This window comes from Carex rostrata, chromosome 33, assembly GCF_964058835.1.
Source record: "Carex rostrata chromosome 33, lpCarRost1.2, whole genome shotgun sequence".
Lineage (NCBI taxonomy): Eukaryota > Viridiplantae > Streptophyta > Magnoliopsida > Poales > Cyperaceae > Carex > Carex rostrata.
Window position 1 is genome coordinate 1,961,364 of NC_135950.1, and position 20,829 is coordinate 1,982,192.

General features: G+C 32.2%; 1 protein-coding gene across 1 annotated transcript; it reads right to left on the reverse strand.

Annotated features, from left to right (window-relative positions):
* Positions 1-349: 349 nt before the first annotated feature.
* LOC144548283 (uncharacterized) lies at positions 350-2,563 on the reverse strand. The gene has a single exon (XM_078296968.1). The coding sequence runs from the start codon at positions 2,538-2,540 to the stop codon at positions 597-599; it is 1,944 nt and encodes a 647-aa protein (XP_078153094.1). The 5' UTR covers positions 2,541-2,563; the 3' UTR covers positions 350-596.
* Between the last annotated feature and the right edge of the window lie 18,266 nt (positions 2,564-20,829).

The following is a 20,829-nucleotide window of genomic DNA, read 5'->3' on the forward strand; positions in this document are numbered from 1 at the left end:
GAGGGAAAAATTACAAGTACAAATGATTCTGTACTTTTATGTATGTTTGGAAACTGAAGTTGGTCTGGTATTTTCTGCTTGGAGAAAATTTTGAATTTGGTTTTGATCTGATAATGTATCTTGGGGAACTCTTAATATGTGAAATGAAATTCCTTATTTTCGACCATATTTGTCATTTTATATGTCGAATTATGAATAGTCAGGATTTTTTGCTGGAGCATGATCATTTAAGGATGGATCTACAATCCAAGGATGGAATAGTCAGGTTAAGGATGGATCAACAGTCTAAAAAATCAAAATAATTATTAAGCAGACAAACACTCTCTTCATCTTATTCTGTCTAAAATATTTAAGTTGGTATATTTATGGTACAAAAGCACACAAGCAATCCAGTAGTAAATAAAACATCCCACAAAAACTAAGAAGAAATAACTTAACAGAACACACAAAAATGAACTTGAAAAAATAAAAATAAAGAACAACAGAGAAGGCTAATTAAGCTGTAATGAAGATCATGAACTCCAAGAATTTTACAGCTTAATTAAGTTGAACTAACTTTATGAACTTAAGCAATTGATAATTATCTACTACTGGTATCAATTATAGAGGGGAACGTTATTCCCATTTAAGTCCATCTCCGAAGGGGTCTTTTGTGGAATGCCCATGTGAACCATCAGTAGCATCACGTGCGTGAGGAGTTCTCCTCCCTGGCTCAATTGCTTGGAATGGTAGTATGTCTTGCAATTAATAGCCACATGGCACAGCATCTCCACCCAAACTCTACTGAGAATGCGCCACCTCTTGTTCTCTGCCAGCTCATTTAGCTCCTTTGCAAGGTTGCATGCATTCCACAACAGCCCAAAGTGGTCTGCTCTCGCCCAGCAACTTGAAAGCACATTTCGAATGAGTGCTTCTGCTTCCCTTGCCAATTCTTTTGTAAGCAAATTTCCCACTTCTTCATCAAAGATATATTTGGCTATGTCTTGAGATTTTCTTATTGCCTCCCTCCCAACCGGCATCATGGATGATTGCATGATTAGAAGGTACATCATGTAGTTTGACATCTTCAAACTAATTTCACGATTTGAGTGACTGTTGTTGTCATTCCTACTACCAACGGTCTCAGGGTTTTCATCCATAGCACCATGACTGTGGAAGCAAAGATCCGTGGCAATGTGCCACAATAGAATCATCTCATCAAATCCCATTCTTTGGAGGTTTAATCCCCCGAGAAATTCCTCCTGTTCCAATACTTTCTCTAATTTCAAATCTCTTAACTCTTTAAACTCTGACTTGAAGAGTTCTAAACCAGTCGTCTTGGTCTTAAGCTCTTCAAATAAAAGCTTTTTTAGCTCGCAGGGCACACGAACAGAGCGAATGTAAATAAAGTTATCCCATAACTCCTCCACCTTAACAACATCCAAAATCCATCTAAATATGGTTTTTTTATCTCTCAGGGAAAAGCTCAACAAGCTGTATTGCCCCATTGAGTTTGACCACCGGGGCTTGCCCTTGGTGAAAAAACACGGCAAAACTTTGGCAATATTAACTGCCAGATTCTTTATTAAACAGTGATTATTTTCTTTAAGTGCGATTATCATCCAATCAGAGGTTATGATTAGAATAAGGAAAATCAATTCCATGAAAAGAGCAGAACCAAATAAAATAAAAGATATTATGATGTCTGTTTTTTCATAACCTCTTGTCTCACTCTTAAGAAAGAGTATGAAAGAAGAGGCAATCATCCCAAGAGAGATAAATCGCCAGATGCAACCATTCAGACCATTGAAAAGAACAGCCTTGGTGTGAAGCATATCGTATAGGAAGGAAAGCTCTATTTCCACCATTTTAAATGCCTTCAAATGACCACAGTTCTGAAAATAGGTTTTGCTTTCCTCATAGTGACCTTGGCTGAGCCTGTGGTCTACCACAAAAGGATTGAATATCTTATATAATTCATAGGCCATAGTTATCTGGACTGTTTCATAAATATTACCTGGGGAAACAGTGTTGGAAGGCAATTGCACTTCATTTTGCACATCATATGACGTTTGCAATTGACCCAGGAGGGAAGAACGGAGAGCCCAAGTTCTCTCTGAGTACTTGATTAATCCAGCAATGAAAACAAAAAAAGCTGCGACTCGCAGCATGGGAATTGCCACCAACTTAAGCAATACCATAAATGCTACAACAACCTGTACGGCCAATCCGAGGAAATGTCTCCACCAGAGCTCGTTATCCTCGATTGAATATGAAGTGATGGTGTCAGGCCCACCAAGGTGGAGGAGGAGGAAAGGAGCCCAAAAGGCCATCAGGCCTACGTTTTGCCTCCTGAGAATGTTGCCGAGTGCCAAGACGGCAACGGAATCAGCAAACAGGTAAAAGAACCAGAGAACAAGGATTAGGAGCTTTTGGTTAGTGCGTTTTCTCCAGGGAGACAAGAAGACCAGGCCATATTGCAAGCATAGGCTTACCAGCACCAGGATTCTTATTTCGTCAGTATTCCATAGCCTTTTCAAGCTCTCTTGTATAATTGGCATTGTGCTACCTTTTTTCACAAAGAAGAGAGGTTTCGGTTAGGCAATGGATACAGTACAGGGCGGATGGAGTTATTTTCATATTCACATTCTATCATTATCCGTTAAATTTTGGCCTTTATTCATACCCCATATATATATCCTTACCCATTAAGATAACAGATAATTATCAAATAAAATAATAATTTATATCATTTAACCTAAAATATAACAAATAAATAAATATATTAAACACTTGATGTATGTAATATCATAAAATATAAAAATTATAACTTTTTATTCCATTAGATTAAAAATTAAAAATTATTAATCAAATATAACGATATAAATTGCTATATAATTCAATTTTGTTATAAGTTAGTAATTAAGAAACAATATAAATTCTGTTGTATAAATTAATCTAATCAAAATAATAAAAAATTATATAGTTACTTATATGTATAAATAAAAAATATCATATATAATTTAATATTTGTCAATTACCTTATAGAGTAATGGATACGAAATAGCACTTACTCATATCCTTTTTTGATAAGCTAACAAATTTTTTTCTTACTTATAACAATACCCATTTAGAAAATCTACAATACCCATTTAGTTAACGAATACAATCTTACTCATACCCACCTTATCGTATATAATATGAGTCAGGCAAACGGTTGAAAGGGATTCATTGACGCTGCCTAGTTTCAGTTCTGAAGCATATGACTATATATATATATATATATGTTTCCATATTTTAGAATTTTATTTCAAAATTTATACCATGAACTATAATGTGCTTTGCTCAGCTTGCTCGGTGGAATTAATTAACTAATTGTAAAGGGAAGCGACTGCGTGCTGGCAAAGGAAATCTGATGTATGACAATTAAATTACGAAAATATAAAGTTAGCAATTCAACAATGAATATTGAACTCTTTTTTCTTTTTCTTTTTCTTTTTTGAGATGATAAATAAGGTCAAGCCATCCAACTTTAAATTTGCAGTCAATCCAATGGTGAATGGAAATTGCCAGTTGGTCAATGGAAATTGGAATGAAAAGCGAACTACTATATTCAAAATCAAAATATTCGCTTTTAAATAGGAGCAGTGCTTATTATTAATATATACATTAATTATAAAGTGCTTACTTGAAAGCTCTTTGAAGTGCTCCTTAGGAAAGCTCAACTCTGAGATTCTTGTCCCGAAGAATTAAATTCGGAATGAGATATGGTTGTAGATGGTAATAGTATTGAAAGAACTTGACTCTCTCCTAGACCTCTGTTATTTGAACCCAAGAAGGTGTGGTATTCTTTCCTTCCATGTAAAGTAAAGTAGGGTTTATGTTTCTTACTTTCACGTACTGTTAGTTTCTATTACGTATGCCATATTCCAATTCAAAAATTATATTCATAAATTAATAATAATTTTTTTTTCTATATTATAATCTCACAAAAATGAGTGTTTATGTATTAACTATGAAAATGAAAGACCTATGTTTATTTAATATCAGATTTTCTGTAATTTCTTGTCTACAAAAATATATTTAGTCCCCAGACATTAATTGTATGTGAGACTTATTTATCTAGTGTTTGGTCTTACTAATTATAATATATATTCATCATTAAAAATTAATATTTTACAAACAAAAAAAAATATTACTACAAAGCTAGCTGCTTCTGATTTGACAATTAACATTTTTACGGGATATATATGAGACATGAGAAATGTTCTGAACTGGACACGTCCATTCAATATTTCACAGCCCAACCAAGCTTAATTAGTTGATATAAAAAAATTTGGACGCTCATCATTTTCAAGGTTTAAAGTTAGATTATACATAAGCCCTTAAAGAGTTATTTAATTATTTAGTATTTTTAATTCTTAACGTTTCTAAGTATCATTTTTTATGCTTTGCTCAAAGGTGTAGTCAAATTGAACTTTAATTGGTGTAAAGTAGAAACTTTATATATTCCAACAAAATCGGATATATTCTTGGCTTGAACTGATTATTATATCCTTTCCTTCCGTACACATGTGCGCACTTAGCTTTCACAAGCATGCATCTTTTTTCGTTTTTCCTTAATTTTCCTCTTCAAATTAATTTAACCAGTAGGCTTAGATATTAAGCTATTAAATTCATTAAACTAAACAAGTCTTAAAGAAAGAAAGTAAAAGTTTGGGTGCTTAATTTGAGAGGGGATTGGCTCCTCTCTCCAATAATTGTACATACGGTTTCCATTGGAGATCTTCTAAATGGTGACATATATATGGATAACTAGCTTCATCCAATCAAACCATACAATTAATTGGAGATGAAAAGCGCCCCAGGTTTGTGACTCTTTGATTGCTGCAACTTTGTTATTATCTTGCGTGCAATACAATAAAGAATAATTCCAGTATTGATGGACACGTACACGAGAAATTAAGACTTGTTGTAAGTTTAGTATCAACAAGCCTTAATTTATCGCGTGTCTACCAGTACTGGAATCATTCTTTATTGAATCACACAAAAGAAACCACTAACCTTGCTAAAAGTTTAGTATCACATAAGCCACTAACTTTAAAAAAAAAAAAAAAAATTAGTATCACAAAATTTGTTGTGTCTCTATGCTGACGATGTTAAGAAAATGGGAGACGTCAACATGTTCATACATTTAACTTGCTAGTTTAAATTGATTTCTATTTGCAATTTCTTAAGTGGCTATTTGTGCGCATTACCAATAGCTAGATGATTCATAATTATGAGATTTGAAAAAAAAAACAAAAGGTACAAATGAAAAAAAGAAGAAAAAAAGAAGAGGAAACAAGGTTGAGATGTGAAAGGAGTGTGCAAAGGACCAATTCCAATTGCAAGTTATCCATTTTTCCGAGACAACATGGGGCTGCTTACTAGCTACCATGGCATCATTTATCCTGTTTTTTAAGTAGCTTTATTGTCGGGTCTGTAAACCCGTAAGATTTCTAAGCACAGTCACATGCTTCATGTGTTGTTGGGTAAATCCATAAGAAGTCGGATTATTTACTTTAGTAGTGGCAAAACTTTATTTGATCCAAATCGATCTTAGACGATTTAAAATTGAACAAGCTGAAACTAGATTTGACCTCAAGTCCGAATTGAGCCAAGGTGAACAACATAAAATTTGACCAATTTCAACCTGAACGATTCAAAATCCAAGATAGTCTAAAGTCAGATAACCGAAATCCGATTTGAACAAACCTAGGTGTATTTTGAGTGAGGCTAGCATGTACTGGGTTCACCAAGAGAGTGTAGTGAGTTTATTTTCAAAATTTATGGGATTGACCTTAAATGATGAATTCAAATTGATAAAACCAATCTACTCACAAGTGTATATGCAAAAAATTTAATTTTTTTGAATTTATTTAGTACAAAATCAATGATAAAAAAATGAAGATTTTAAAGTTATTTTAATGCACTTATTTTTTATTATTTTTTTACCACTTAATTTTGTACTAAATGAATTAAAAAAAAATTAAATTTTCGATATACACCACTCGTGAAATAGATTGGTTTCAACGGTTTGAATTTGTCGTTTGAGCAAAGGGACATCGCAAAATTTAATTCTTGAAGTTTCTTGAAGATACTGATATGTTGTGTATATATATTCAATAAAATTGCGATGTCCCTTGATACTATTATGAATTTATGATGCACCTCGCCTTATCCATGGATTTGGTATTGTGTTATCATCTGATTTGATTCCACTTGGTTGCAGCTGGGTGTGCCTCTAGTGAAGTTATGCATGTAGTTATGTATCATAATCAAGAGTGGCCATTTAAAAATAAATAAATAAATAACAAAAATTTTTGTGAGTAGTTCAGTTTTGACCTGTACTACCTATGTGAGTCGGAATTGGCATCACTTGCATCTGTTGTTTTGTAATTGTATGCTCAAATAGCGTGTTTTGATGCCATAACGTAGTATTTAGAGTTCAAAAATACTATAGCGCCGCTATAGTGAGCTATTTAGAACACTGGTAACAATAGTCCAAATACCCATCAATAAAGGGATGCATTCATTTCTAAGCAACTAATTCGAGAAAAAGAGAGGAGATTATTGTGGACCAACTGATCGAAGAATTCACATCCTCTGAGATATCTCAAACTTTGCGTGATTTTTTTGGAAAATGTCAACCGTTCAAATATGTTCTGCATGAATCATAAAGCACAAATAATACTGGCCCCTACACTATCCCCGAAAAGGCACCATCGATCACGCAAAAGCTGAGATATCTCAGAGGATACACTCCTGATCAAATAAGATGTTCAATCGAGTATCAATCCTTTATATAGAAACTGTTGATTGCATAATCAAATAAGACAAGCTATCATAATAATAAATTAGAAATAAAGTTGTCTATATACATAAAAATTTAAAACTGTTGTGTTAATAAAAAAATATCGTTGTATTAAAATCATCATCCTTTTAAAAGTGGATCCAGCCATTCATGCCAAGCACAAATGGGTTGGGCCCAGTGAGGAATTCTTCGGCCTTGTTTAATTTATAAATGAATTACAACTAGACGCGGCCCATAATGGATTTCCAATTCTAGTTAAAGAGTTTAAGCATACTGATACTGTCGGTATGTTAGAATTGCAACACTGGCTTGTGGGTTTTGGTACAATTAACGCTAGGTGAATTTCTGTTTGGATTTGTGCTAGACTGAGTCTCTGTTCACAATCAGAAACCACGTACATTTGTATGAGAAATATCAAATGTCTAATGCCATTAAAAAGCTGGTAGAACTAAAATAAAGCATTGGGTCATCAGGTTCTCCTTTTGTTTTTCTTTTGTTTGTATTTTATTTCTTTTTATTGATTGAGGAGAGCTCCTAACAAAATCAACCTTTAAATTATGGATTGCTGAAAGGATATATTTATTGATTATTGGCATGGGAGTAAATTGAATAATATCACAAATTAGAACATTGGGAGAAACACTCAGGAGGAGGAAGTGTATATATACCCTCATAAGAAAAATTCAAAATTATTAAAGAAAGATTTAATTATACATAATTAATAGTTGAATACTTGGTTTCTTAGGTGAATTAATACTGTACGACAAGGAAAGAGATAAAAATCACTCATAAAAATGACAAATGAATTACATTGAAAATAAGATACAACACACATGATAGCACAACATAGTGAATTGAATAAAGATAAACCACGGGTACACACAATTTAAATTGCATACATGATATAATGAAATAAAAGAAAACAAAATAAGGATACAAGATGAAGTATACATATGTATAGGTGCAAACTTCGCTTAACGCAATCAATGTTGTTTGTAGCTAAGCATGCTATATTTGGTTTGAATAAAAGAAAGTACGGTTTGAATAAAAGTAAGGATAAACAAACAGATGCCGGCAATGACGGAGATGGTTATCCATGGATTCGAGCAGTAGCGTTTCTTGAAATCTCCATATAGTCTATAGGAACTTCTTTGATAATGCGCCATCACCTTCTCCTCCAAACTTTTCAATGGGTTCGGCATAGCGATATTATCATCAATTTTAGATTTGAGCTCTCGTACACAACACAAAATATCCTTGTCGTCAAACCTCGATGATGACACCATTTGCTCGCAATACTTGAACATCTGCTTCAGTTTTTAACATGCATGCCATGCTTGCAAAATAGGCCGTGAAGGGGAACCCACAGTTCACATACTGTCGTTCAAATCTTAAAAGTTCTGTAACTAGTGTACTGCTGTATGTGAGCATGTGCCAGGGTGCTAATTGCATCACTCCAGATAGTCTCCTGTCATAGAAAGACATGTCAATGGAGCCACCCGCATGCTTTTCGAAAACAGTTCCAAATAATTGCAACTCCGTTATACTAGGTATATAGTAGTCGACCATCTTCCTTATGAACAATGAACTAGTTTCTACGAGAAAGTTCTCTTCGGGGGTTCGGCTCCAATGGAACATGTGTAGTAGATGTTTGAAGCCACCTGGGGGAAGAGTACAGGTATCGCCATGCACTTTAGACTTGTGCACTCCCGGATAGAGGTCGTCAAAGCATGAGAGAGCAAGTTTATCGATTGGGGTACCAACAATAAGGTTGCTTAATTTGGAACAGTTTGTATATATATGCTCGACCACAAACCACGGTGTCTGGTAATCCATGGTTGACATCTGAAGTTTGATCTTCATCGGGTCTCTCATTATATATTCGTATAATATATAAAACTCTATGGACCTTTGATCTTTCGGATCCCTATTTATCCCTTTTGTTCCACTCAAAATTTCTATCCCGTTCCGAACATCGGGTCTCTCATTATATTGTCGTTCCTAAAATGATTGCGGTGATAGTAGCCCCGGGCTAGATGTTTCTTCTCTTGAATGTATTGATTGTATGAACGTAAGTCGAGATCAAACCACCGCCTCATAAATCCAACAAATTGCCATCCACTGAAATCACTACGTATCCCACAAATTGGATAATTATATTCCCCAAAATAAACGAATGGGAGATTCTCTTTTTCACAAAATATTGATGGCTTTTCTTCACTGTCTGTTGATGCTTGCAATGATTTGGTGGGAATATCGGGGAACGTCACTTTCTGTAACATCATTTCTACATTCCAAACCCACCTTTCTGCCTGACTTTCATTACTCATTTGTGACACTCTTCCCGATATATCCACAAACAAGCTGTTCCGAAAATAATGTGTAAACGTGATTAAATAGTGAACACAGATATGCTAATCGAAGAAGCATGACAAAACCATATATATCCAGGTTAATGGAAAGTTAAACTTAATTTGATTAGATTATTTGTCACTTTCACGAGGAAACTAATCAACTTAATTAATTGTACGTGGAGGTAAACTAGATAGGGGTTTCAATTAATGTGTTACATACGAATCGGATCGGATGGAGACATATTCATATAAATTTATCATTACCTGTTAAATATTAAAATAGCGGGTAACAAAACGAATAATAAGTGATTATCAAATAAATTGATAGCTTATATAATTTAATTCCAAAAAATATAGCAAATAAATAGATATATTAAATACATCATGTATGATATAAAAATAATACATCATGTCAAATAAATAAATGGATATATTCAAATGTTGTCTAAATCAAACTAATCATGATAATACTAATTATACAATTATACGTACAAATAAAAATTATCATATATAATTTTATTTTATCAATTAACCTAATAGTGTAATGGGTATGAAACGGCTCTTATATCCATATTCATATCTGATAAGATAATAAAGAATTTTTTTTCTTATCAACATCCATACTCATTAAATTAACAAACAAACAAAAATCTTACACATATATGTCTTATCGAATACAATATGAAACAGATAACTTAAAAAGGCTTAATTTATCGACATCAACAAATTGCCACTGTAAAGAGAACTAATTCATAGAATATTCCAACATAAATAACAAAGGCAATACCAATATGAGATGACATATTTTATATATGAGGAGGAATCAACTTACAACATTTGTAAGTTATAATATTTTATAATAATTTAGTTTTGCAATTTAAAAAATTTAAACAGCCAATCCAAACCATTCAACATGATATCTATATTAAAATGTGCTTGGAGATAAAATTTTACATTTTTTTATTATTTATTAAGTATTTTATAAAACTACTATTTTTAAACAATTCTGCTATTTTTTACTATATATATATCATCAGACTATGAGATTCCTTTCTTTTCTAGGGGAATAACTATAATTTGAGCCACATTGTAGTAAGTAAAATACAGCTTATAAATAATACTATTTTACATTTTGACCAAATTAATTGTGTTATTAAATATTTTGAAAAATATTTAATAAATAGTAAAAAAATTCCAAAAAATGTAAAATTGTGTTATTAAATATATTGAAATAGATCTAATGTAAACGAGGATAAGAAAATAATAAAAAATATTTCGTTGATACTAAATTATTTTTCTTGTGTAACTTTCGTGTTGTATATAATCATAAAGTCGATTGACACGGTATTGAAATATTTTTGGTACAATACTGCAAAGAGTAGGACTGTTCTAGCCAATTAGTCTGAGCTAAATTAAAATTTTAATCGAAAAATAATTATTGAATAAGAAAAGACCCTAACAAATCAGCTCATTTTCTTTGAATTGCAATTACTCGTCTCACCGTCAGACTTTTCTTTTCTCCTCTCTTTCAAAGTTCAAAAGAAATCGGCTCAGAACTGAAGAATCGGACTACCTTGAACTATAAATCAGTTAACTCGGCCGAGTCAACATGATTCAACCGATTTTCGAGGGAAAAAATGCTCAGGCCGGAAACTAAGATAAATATCGGCTCGGATCCGGTCGATACAGGTCCTACTCGACGGATTTTCCAAACCATACCATCCCAAGTTAGCTCAGATTAAAATCAAGAGAGGTCATCATGATATTTGACTCACATCAAAGTTTTAACAGCCTGAAACATGACAAACTTACTCGGAACTAGGGCATCTAATTATGACATTACATGTCACATATGCCAAAATAAATTTGGAAGGCTCCGTTCTAATTTTGAGGTTTATGGGGGTCCGAATTGCAATAAACTAGTTAGTTGTTTGCACCGGTTCGGTTTAGTGTTTTTTGATGTTAAAGCTGACTATTTTGTGGTCACTAGTACCGGCTTTGGTACTGGAAAATAAGGCTTGAGTGGACCGTTGAGGGACAGTCAACGGTGTTGTAGATAATATTTTCCTTTTGTTTCTTTCATTGCTGTTTGGTTGATGCATGGGTATGTAATTGTATTCTTTCAAAAAGAGAAAGAAAGCATCTTACATATGCTTTGTTATGGTAATTAATATGTTGGAAGAACTAATTTCATGACAAATTTACCCTGAAAATAATAATATCCGGGGAAATTCATTAGCAGAACAAAACTGTAAAGATGAGGTCTATATATAAAGCCGTACCTCTCTATCCGTAGTCCCTCTGCAGCTCTGCTTGCTCTGCTTTCTCTCTGTTGTGAATACAGAAAACACTTCCCTGTATGTGTATGCTAAGACTTCTCTTCTTCTACCTACCTCTCTGCTTTCTCTCTGCAAGCTAGTGGTGGGAATGAATTGTAGAAAAATCAACTAAGACGGAGGAGCTTAATATAAGATTCACATATTATCCATTGCTCCGTATGATGACTGGTGTGGCGGGTTTAACAGAATTAGTCTTAAGCCCGTTATCGAATGGAAGAAGATTTCGTGACATGACCATTTAGACCATCTCCATCACAGCAATTCAATAACAATTAAAAACAGCTTCATGGCACTAAATAAAATAAAACCAATCTTAATTTCTAAACCTCTCCACTCCTAAAATTAACTTTCAATTTCTAGGGGAATTTCACGTACATTCCTCAAAAACATCAAAATTACGAATTTCCTCCTCTAAATTCTGAAATTATCTATTCCCTCCTCTAAACTTCAAACACTGACAAATTTACCCATTATATTGTTTTTTATATTAAAACTCAATTTAAATTATAAAATATCCATTTTATCCTTTATTAAAAGCATAAAATATTTGTAGTTTGTTTAAGAAAAATGTCGGTCTTATATTTTATCAGTTTTTGAATACAAGTGGTTTATTTTTTTACTTCTGTGAGATGAATGATAGAGGTGTCTCACAACAAATTTTATCTTTTTCTTCTCTGAGATGAATGATAGAGAATTAGAGATGCAGTAAGAAAGAGTTTGTAAAAAAGAAGAAGAAAGAATTGAGGCTTAGTATATTATTAGAGGCATTCCCCCTAATAAAAATCAAACACAAACGGTAGAAATATATATTAGACTTTTTTAAGGACCAAAACAGAAACTTCTCTTCCAGTTTTCCATGTTGATATCGCCGTTCGCTGATTAGATAAACAGAAGAAAACTGAAAGACTTCACATAGGTAGTTTTTTCTTTTCATATATCTAAATAAATAACTTGATTATCAAATATACAACTTGATTTAAAAGTTACAACACGACATATATACAACTTGATTATCAAATACAGAGCAAAACTACTATGTATTATCAATTAGAGTTTTAACGTCCATAATTATATATATATTTCCTTTCTTAATATTAGATATTCTTAATAGCTATTGCTGAAGTCGCTCGAGCTGCCGTCACTGACACTGAAATAGCAATAGCTGTTGTTGATTCTGTACGAGCTGTCGCTGCTGTCACTAAAACCGCACGAACTACCACTGATGTCACAAAAGACAAACTACGTGTGAGAAATATAGTAACTATTGTGGCTGTTTCAGGTGTTATTCTGAATGTAGAATTAACTCTAAAGAAGGCTGACCATGATAGAATGCCTAAACATGAGAAAATGTGGTGGAAGTTTAATGTCTCGCATCCACTAGGGTGATCATGTCATTGATTATTAGTATCTTCTCTACGTTTTCCGGAACTAGTTTAGTACACTTACTGAAGGTGAAAGAGACATTTCACGTTCAGTAAATATACCAAGTTAGTTCTGCCTGAAAACGTAGAGAAGACATTAATAATTAATCAAGTTACATTATAACTCTGATGGATTCGAGACAAAACTTCCACCACATTTCTCTCATACTTAAATTTTTTCTTGATATGACTTTTTTTAGAGTCAACTCTAAAGTTAGAATAATACCTAAATCACCACTATGACTATCATATTTCTCACATGCATGCATTTTGTATTTTTCGACATCAATGGCAGTTCGTGCGGCATCAGCGGCGGTGGTGGCAACTCATACAACATCAGCGATAGCTCGTGCGGCTTTAACAGTAGCTCGTACGATTTTAGTACTAGCGGTTTCAATGTTGATGCCGGTAGCTCGTACAACTCCAGCATCAGCTCGAGACTTCATGGTACTTCTCTGCTCTTTTATTTTTGACATAAATTTTAGAATTTTTGTTATTAGAAAATTAAATAATAGAGACATGATAGACGTCATAAAATAAAAGCATTTAAACCCTCCTATTTCTCTAATACGTTAATTTGGCATGAAATAATTTAAGTTAATTTGAAGCTTTATCTGTCTTTTTAACAAAATTTTGAAGACAGTACTAAATGGTTTGGGAAAATTTGGTGCCCAGATAATTGAATTTGCAATGACGCACAACAAAAAAGAAAATTTGGTAACTTGCTCAGTGTGCTATTATCCTTTGCATTGAGTACAATATATACACATGTCACCATCTTCCCTATGGCATATATGTCGGTTTATCTTTGCCTTGAAGAACTGTAATGATCCGAGATGCCAACCTACCAAGTACCTAATAAAACACAACCAAAATTTTTCATGATACGCAACTTTAGTTGTGTATAACATGCTAAAATAATGAGAAGTATCATGAAAATGCCCCTTGCTTACCTACATTTCTTTAATGTTAACCAAAAGACCCTCCTTCCAAAATGTTCCTCTCAGCAACGAATGAAAGCAAATAACTTTTTTTTTTTTTTATATTTATCAAGTTATATTTCGTAGCAATCGCAAAGCAATTTGTGTTTCTTACAATAATCACTCACTTCTACGTAACACATGAAATTTCATTGTTCTCTTTTTTTTTTAAATAAAACACACTTGTTTCTTTCAATTTGAAACTAAATTAAAGACTTTTAAGTTAATTCTCAGATTACTCATTCTTACAGAGTAATTCATTTGCTTTTTCTTCACAGCACCACAAAAAACTGAAACTTAATTCAATATTTTATAAAAAGAAGCGTGAATTAAAAGGCAAAACTTTTATTATTAGATATTGTATAAAAGTGCGAAACAACGAATCAAAAGAGATTAATTATGCTGAATTGGGTTTCTCGTGTCTCCCAAAACTTTTCTATTCAAATAAAATATAAGTTTGAAATAAATCTCTAGTGAAATAACAAAAAAAATCAGAAAATAAAAAAGGACGAAAATTTCAAAATTTCAAGTTTTTATAGATTTTAATTGGGTAATCGTTGTCATAACCATCATGAAGCGTGGCTACACAAAACTGGTGCTTGGAGCGACAATACTTCTCAGGAGCATTTTCACAAACAGTTGAAGTGCAAGAGAGAGTAGAGAGTTGAGAGAGGTGGTGAGCTGAGAGTAGATGATGACAGGAGAATGAGGCGGCGGTGTGGCGCTGAGAGTAAATTATTTAGTTGAGTAGGGGAGAATAGATCGGAATGAAAGAAGCGAAAGCCAATTTGGTCGGTGGGATTTAAGGTTGCGTCGAGGAGATTAACGAGGAGAAGGAATTGAAATAAAGGACAAGTTGGGCTTTTGAGAAGGCTTTGGAGCTGCATTGAAGGATGTGCTCCATACATACAGATATTGTTATAAAGTCTGGTAATAGTTAATGGGCCTCAAATATTAGTTCAAACAGCGTTGAATTTATTACTCTCCATTTAGCATATTTTTAAAGATGAATTACAGACAAAAAGTAAAATTTGGATTGGCCGATTCTTAAATAGAAAAAAGAAAAATATTTGTCTTTCACTTTATATATATTACATGATTACAAAGAAAAATATTTATCCTCGTAATTTAAATTTTGTATTTTTGAATAATATTTGTAAAGGAACAACTAAACTGGATTGTATTAGAATTATCCTATTCATATAAAATATCACTTAGAATGATTTAAAACATGCCCACTTCTAAAATAACACTTAGAATTATTGCTTGCATTATGTCCAATCTATATAAAACTGATTTCTTTGTCATATATCAAGCAATTTAAAAAATTAACAATTTGATTTTTTTCATTACTCGAAAAGTAGATCAGTTTCAACGATTTAAATGCGTCGCTTGAAATCAATCCGATAGATTTTTGAGTTAAGCTCACAAAGAGGCTTCGTGAGCTTAAGAACACCCTAGCTAGTTCTACTCCAAGTATATACAACTTCATTATCAAATACATAGCATAACTACTAGGTCTTATCAATTAGAGTTTTAGCATTCATAATTATATATATATAAATTTCCTTTCTTAATAGTAGATATTCCTAATATATAGCTACTTTTTTTTTTAATTACAAAAAAAAAGCTACTTAATAGATTTTCGGCATGTCAGATTCGTACCTCTCTCTTTTTTTTTTTTTTGGAAATCAATCTCTCTGTCTGATGGGAATTGTCGAGTTGTCATGCATGATATATAGCTTCGAATTCTCTAGTAATATTGTCACCATTATTAATGCCGAGTCATCAGAGTTATGAATCTGACATGCTGAAAAAGCGAATAGTCTGCCCTCTCCGTTCTCAGTTTCCCTGTCTTCACCGTCAGATAAGGATCTTAACATTTACTTGTACAAATCTCATCGCTTGGACGGACCCACATGTCAGCCTCCTCCAAATTTTGGCCTGAAAGTTTGATTACTTGCATATGGCTTTTATATATACAATTGGTCAATTTTTGCCATACAAAATATATTGTCATAAGCTAAATTTATTTACTTTGATTGTGCATCAATTAAACCAGTCCGAGTATATATGCATCACTAGTTCATGTTCATGTGCTCATGTATTAAGTTAATTACACATAGGAAATATTGTGCACGTGTGTGTTCCCATCATATATATATATGCACAAATTGGGGAGTTGAGAGTATGTCCGATGCCTATCAGACCTACTTTATATAGTTCAATGGGTTCAATCACCGTTTGATTTGTTTTAAAATTTGTACACAACACTTTAAAATTCGTGCGTGTGTCTGCTTCGATTTTTGTACGCACAAATTTTAAGATGAATCAGACGATCATTAAGCTCGCTAAATCTAAAAGTAGATCCAATAGACATCGGACCTGCTTCGTTCTCCAGATTGGGGGGCTTAATAATGTGAAGGAATCATTAATTTCTGCCTTATTATGACCTTTATTTTCATAACAAATATTGAGTCTAAATATTTTATCTGTACTAACAGCGTTGAAGATGTTCAAAGATGAACTACAAACAAAAGGTAATTAAAATTTTGGATTGGCCAATTTTTAAATAGAAAAAGAAAAATATTTGTCTTCCACTTTATATTTATTGCATGATTATAAAGAAAAAGTAGAGCGCACGATATCATTTTACAAAGAAAAAAAAATTATCCTCATAATTTAAATTTTGTATTTTTGAATAATATTTGTAAAGGAAAAACTAAATTGAATGTATATTAGAATTATCCTATTCATGTAAAATATCTCACTTAGAATGATCTAAAACGTGCCCACTCTTAAAATAACACATACATAGAATTATTGCTTATATTATGTCCAATCTATATAAAACTGATTTTTCATCATCCATCGAGCAATTTAAAAACTTAACAATTTGATTTTGTCACATTTAATTGATAATCAAATGCATTTCAAGTATGTTTGAATTTGATATACAATTTGTCTGAATGATAAATAACAAACATACAGTATATTTAGTTTCAATTATACATTCTAGTCATATTCACTCACATCATCAATTTCAGTTCAATATACTGGCAAACAAAAACAAAATTCAGTCACATAATTAAGCATCTACCTTTCAAAAATTGAGGTGATCATATTCTTCTTCTTTTTTTCTATTTAAAAGCCGCAAGTATTTGCGTATATTGAAAAATATTGTAACAATATTACATTGTTCCAATTTAAAATAAATTTACTAGAAATTAAAATATCTAACTACTGAAATAAAAAATACATTAGCTTTTCCACTTTACACTTTCTTTAATTTCTAATAGCAGGAAAAGAAAAAATGAAGGGTATATTGGTAAGTTTTCCTCCATCTTTCTGACATCTCCTTTCTTTTTTTACCAGCAGCTTCAAAATCAATTTTTCCTTCTGATATAGACATCTCTTGAAAACATTTTTAATTTATTTTGCAATTTTCTCTCTTACACTAATAAAATGGGATAAAGAAGTTATTTTAAGGGGTATAAAGTCATGGGGTATCATGTCACGCAAAAGATATCAGGATTAAAGCATGCATGCCCATTTTTATGTCTTTTTATGTTAAACTTTTACATTCTAAACCTAAATTATTTTTCTTACTGAAAATAGTTAAACTTTAGAAAAAATATTGCAAAAAGAAATCCGCAAATTTTTTCACATTTTACTCTGTACTAGTAAATCCGTTAAGTAATTCAATTCTCGATATATATGATAAACATATATTTTACATGTTGTATTTCACATTTTTTTATAAGTAGGAATTTATTTACTGTATTTCATTTGATTTCCTCTAAAATTCAAATTATTTCAATACATTTTGTTTTTAAATCCAAACGTGAAGGAAATTTTTTGAGTTCAATTAAAATCATGTCGCAAACCAAATCTTTATACGTGTATATATAGCTCACCAAAAAAAAGGAATTTGAATTAAATGAGTTAAATAATAATTTCACAATTAATATATGTGGTTCATTCCAAACAGTCACCGTTGGATCAACGATTTTCAAAGTGGCTTAATAAATAGTAAAAAAATTTCAAAAAATGTAAAATTTGGTCTCCAAGCACATATTAATATGGAGAACAAGATGAACGGTTTGGATCGGTCATTTGGACTTTGAATCGGTGATTTATGATCCAATGCACACCATGGCCTATGCATTGCAATGCACCATAGCCCATCTATATATATATATATACTTAAAGTTATTCATTTGTTTTATTTTTCACAGTACTATAAAGAAATAAAAATGATTCAAGATTTTATAAATAGAAGCGTAAATTAAAAAGCAGAACTCGCTTTATTAAAAATTGTAAAATCGAGATGCATTCATAATAGATCAACTTGACAAGTACTGATATTATTTTTGAATTAAATAAGAAGCTTTGAAAAAAAAAATAGTACATTAATATATTCTTCACATTTTAATTTTTAAAATAACACATCAAAGTGTACAAATATTTCAACAAGTCTCATTTCTACTACATCCAGGGATGGCAATGGGCCGAGCCCATAGATATTTTGTCAAGCCCAGACCTAGCCCTGTCTGTTAAAAATTAATGGTCCGTCTGTCTAGCCCAATTTGGCGGGCTTGAAAATTTATGCCCAGCCTGCCCATGGGCATTTTCTCTAGGCCTAGGTCTGCCTGTGCCTGCCTGCTTGTGCCCATGGGCTGCCTTATCCAGCCCGACCTTGCCATGTCCAATTCGTCTTTTTAGGCCCAAAATTTTCCAACTTTTTCTTTTCTTTTCCAGAAACTATAGAATGTGGCCCTGTGCATTTCAAGTACAAGTAGAACTGTAAAGATAATTTTTACAACGAGAACAATTAAAATAAATAGAACACACCAAATTGACCCGTTTGTTTTATGATGTGATCTTCCAGGAATCCAGGGGCTTGCACACCCAATTTATAGAATATAAAATATAAGCTGGCATGGGTCAGACGCAACAGTGGTCATTCGCAGAGCAAGATCTAGTAGAGAATATTATATAAATAAAGAAGTAAACATCATTATAAAAAAGAATAACAATTAATATAGACTGCATTAAAAAAAAATTCAATTTTTTTATATATCAGTGTATTGTGATTGGAAGAAGTTAAAGGGTGTTTCAAACCTAAAACAAAAGCTCATATGTTTATTGGCCATATATATTGGTTACCTATCAATTTTTGTGCAATATGAATACTATTTTATATCCAAGTACAGTTGTTAAGTACGTACATGATATATGGTAAAAGATCTACGTAGTACGTACCCTATCTACTTTTCTCACATACATGATCTATACCTTTATTTTATTTTTTTATCATATTAATTAGAACCTGAAGCTTCTCAGAAGATATTTCTTTAGGACTCTTTGAAAATTCTTCTCGAGCAATATCCATGAAATGGACCAAGAAATCACCCTTCAAGAAAAACGAGCAAACAAAAAAAAAAAATCCAAAGAATCCTGTTTTAAGTCAAAGCACTTTTAAGAACAAAATAAAAACAACCCAAAAAGGAAAAGAGATAAAAGAGAAACATTAAAAGGTAGTGAGCAGACTTCGCATTTTGTTCAATCTAAACTGTGCATGGTTCGATCTAGTAGCTTTGCTTTTTAATTTGTTATGATGATTGTTTTTCAATATGCTAACTTTTATATCCTATAGCTCATCGGTTTGACAAAATTTAGAAAGACCACACAAATGCAAGAAAAAAGAAATAGTTCAGGTCTTGATTGAAAAAAAAAGTAACTAATGGGCCAAAATAAACAAAAGAAAAAGTTCAGGGACCAAAATGGACTTTTCAAAAAAAAGAAAATGCGTATAGAGATGTGCACTTGGAGGACTTTAACTTCCCAATGAGATCATACTTTTGTCCCAATAAATACAAATATATACACAAATATACAAATTGACATTACATAGAACCATGTAAAATAAACAACCGATCGAGCAATAGTACTAATACAAAGTTACAAACCAAATATAAAGAATACCTTATTTTTTTATAAGAGTGAGGAGTTCACACCACATCCAAAATCATGTGCAGCCTTGAGTGGGGGTAGGCCGATTCCCAGTCAGAGCCGTCTCACTTAATCAGTACGAATTTTGAAGCAAATTGGACGGTTCTGATCGGATTGGTCCGATGTTAATTGGACCACCCCCACTTGCTTGAAGTAATACATATATTTAGGCTATTCTTAACAAAGAAATAGCTCGGGTTAGCTGCTATTCTGAGCTATTTTTTGTTGTACCCAAAGGTCGAAAGTTCGATTCCCCCTCACGACTTTGTAGCTTCTGCAAAGATTTTCAAAAAAAATTAAGGCTTTATTTTGCCAATTTTAAATTGAAAGCCCAATGTTCTCTCCTGGACCCCTTGTTCATCACTGTGTTATGCAATCACCTCTTGTTTGAAAAAGCAATAAAGAACTAGGCTAATCTAATACAGTATGATTGACCAATATATATTTCGTTATTGGATTTTATAGTACTTCCTTTTTTATTAGAATTTATTTTCGTGTTATTGTATTATGCTACATATTTCAGAGATATTTTCTTTTTCCACTCTTTTTGTTTTTTCTTTACATGTAGAGCATGACTTAGTAGCTAGATAGATGCATTTTTTTTAATTTAATCCCGAAATATATAAAAATGCCATACTTGTTGTAAATATGCACAAATTATACTTTTTAAGCAAGTGTTAATTAGTATAGAGTTCCAGTCTGAAGAACAAGTCTTATCTCATAATTAAGCTGCATCATAATATCACACTGAGTGATTTGAAATTCATATTTGTTATTCCATGTTGTCGTTCCACATTTTCAATTATCTTTTTTCTTTCTTCAATTAGTACCAGTACAGATCTTCATAATTTAAGTATTTTCTACATATGACACTGGCTGACATAT

Coding starts and splice junctions, on each gene's coding strand:
- LOC144548283 (XM_078296968.1), bottom strand. CDS start 2,540: ATGCCAATTATACAAGAGAGCTTGAAAAGGCTATGGAATACTGACGAA.